This window comes from Limulus polyphemus, unplaced genomic scaffold (assembly GCF_000517525.1).
Source record: "Limulus polyphemus unplaced genomic scaffold, Limulus_polyphemus-2.1.2 Scaffold2456, whole genome shotgun sequence".
In the NCBI taxonomy this organism is placed as follows: domain Eukaryota; kingdom Metazoa; phylum Arthropoda; class Merostomata; order Xiphosura; family Limulidae; genus Limulus; species Limulus polyphemus.
This window is the reverse complement of record NW_013668066.1, coordinates 42877-44546: the sequence shown is the minus strand read 5'-3', so window position 1 is coordinate 44546 and position 1670 is coordinate 42877. Positions and strand designations below refer to the sequence as shown.

General features: G+C 33.4%; 1 protein-coding gene across 2 annotated transcripts in view; it reads right to left on the bottom strand.

Moving 5' to 3' along the window:
• Nucleotides 1-6: 6 nt before the first annotated feature.
• Nucleotides 7-1670, bottom strand: part of LOC106467003 (protein-L-isoaspartate(D-aspartate) O-methyltransferase-like) — a 39936-nt gene continuing 38272 nt past the window's right edge. For both annotated transcript variants that reach the window (XM_022395084.1, XM_013927313.2), the window contains exon 8: nt 7-929. In XM_022395084.1, coding sequence (XP_022250792.1) covers nt 908-929 — 22 coding nt within the window. In that variant the 3' untranslated portion in view covers nt 7-907. The remainder of the gene's footprint in view (nt 930-1670) is intronic.

The following is a 1670-nucleotide window of genomic DNA, read 5'->3' as shown; positions in this document are numbered from 1 at the left end:
CGCCGCACAGCATCACGTAGGCGACGGAGGACATCCCTGTAGTACTCTTTGGTGATTGTTTGACCCTGTGGTGCGTACTCGTGCCATTGAAAGGAACGCGATTTCAGACAAGAGAGGACATTATGGCTGCAACGACAGCCGAGCTAAACTCCATTTTGCAAGAGGCTTTCTCGGAATGCTTCCAACAATGGCGGCACCGCTGGGAGAAGTGTGTGGAGTGCCAAGGAGACTACTTTGAGGGTGATTAGGTTTCCAACGCTCCAGGTATGCCAGTTTTATTCCCCGGCCAAAGGTCGGATACTTTTCTCACAATCCTCGTATATCTCACTTTTTTTTTACAACAGTTGCAAAGAACCCTATGCTAAGGACACTTCAAAGAATCACTGTTAAGCAAACATGATAATGTAATTAAGAACAAAGCTTGAATTCAGTTTATTTTTAAAATATAATTTTCCTTGGATGCTTACCTCATAGGAAAAGTTAAGATACTTATCTAAGAACACTAAATTTTTAGTATTTTAGGAAATGAAACTCAGACTTATAGTAAATACTGCTATAACATCTTTATAACTCAACATTACCAGCTTACTTTTCTCTTCTGTTTTGTATCCTTTTAAGTTAGAAAATTCTTGGCAGTACAAGATACCTTGGAAGTTATGCTTGTATAACATTCAACATAGTTATGTTAATAATAGTTTCAGAACTGGCAAAAACAGACTCCTCTGAAAATTCCCATTAAAGAAATATGTTAAAAACAATAATAAACTAGTTTACTTTTGTGATCATGCATTAACTGTAACCACAGAGACATCATCAAGCTTAGAGGTTTTGTATCATTTTAACTTTAGCAGTTACCAACATGGTCTGGGAAAAGATGGAACTGAAGATTTAGCTCAAAAGTTGACTATCAGGAAATATGACAGCACCACCTGGTGAAAAGAAAACACAACATACAGACTAGGTTCATTTTCTTTTCTTACACGTTGTTCAATCATGAATGACTATTGTTTGGCACCAGACCATTAGATTTTCTATTCAAGGTACATTTGTTTCAACAAGATTTTCTGTCATCATCAATATATTTAAGAGTTTAAATTTAAGATTTTGCTAAGTTTTGAATAAAAGCAAGCTTCTACACAACCTTAATACAAGTAGAGAAAGTTAAACAATTTATCCTTCACCACACAATTACTAAGTCCAGTCTCCCCTGTCTTATGAACTTATAATAGTGTAGATTCTGGCTCAGGTTACAAGGTACCTAATGACGTTACCCGATGCTCAAAACTAAAATGTTTCATGATAGCTTTAGTATTCAAAGTTTTATACAAGTTCCAAACTTTTATAAGTACAATTTCAAGTTATAAAAATAATTTTTTTTATGGTGGAAATTTTAAATTATTGAATACTGTGTGTAACATAATATTTATGAAATTATTTCTTTGTGCCAAAATCACTATTTTGTATAGCTTTCAAATTTATATTGTGCTCACATAACCATTATGATACTAGCCTTTTGGAGTAATATTTCAATGTAAAACTTGCACAAAGATATAAAATTTTATTCAATTTTAATTATTACTGACCTTACCAAAACTCATGTTAACAGGAAATGAGAAATATTAATACCAAAATTCTAATGTTCATCGTTGCTAATGCTTAATCCATTTTGA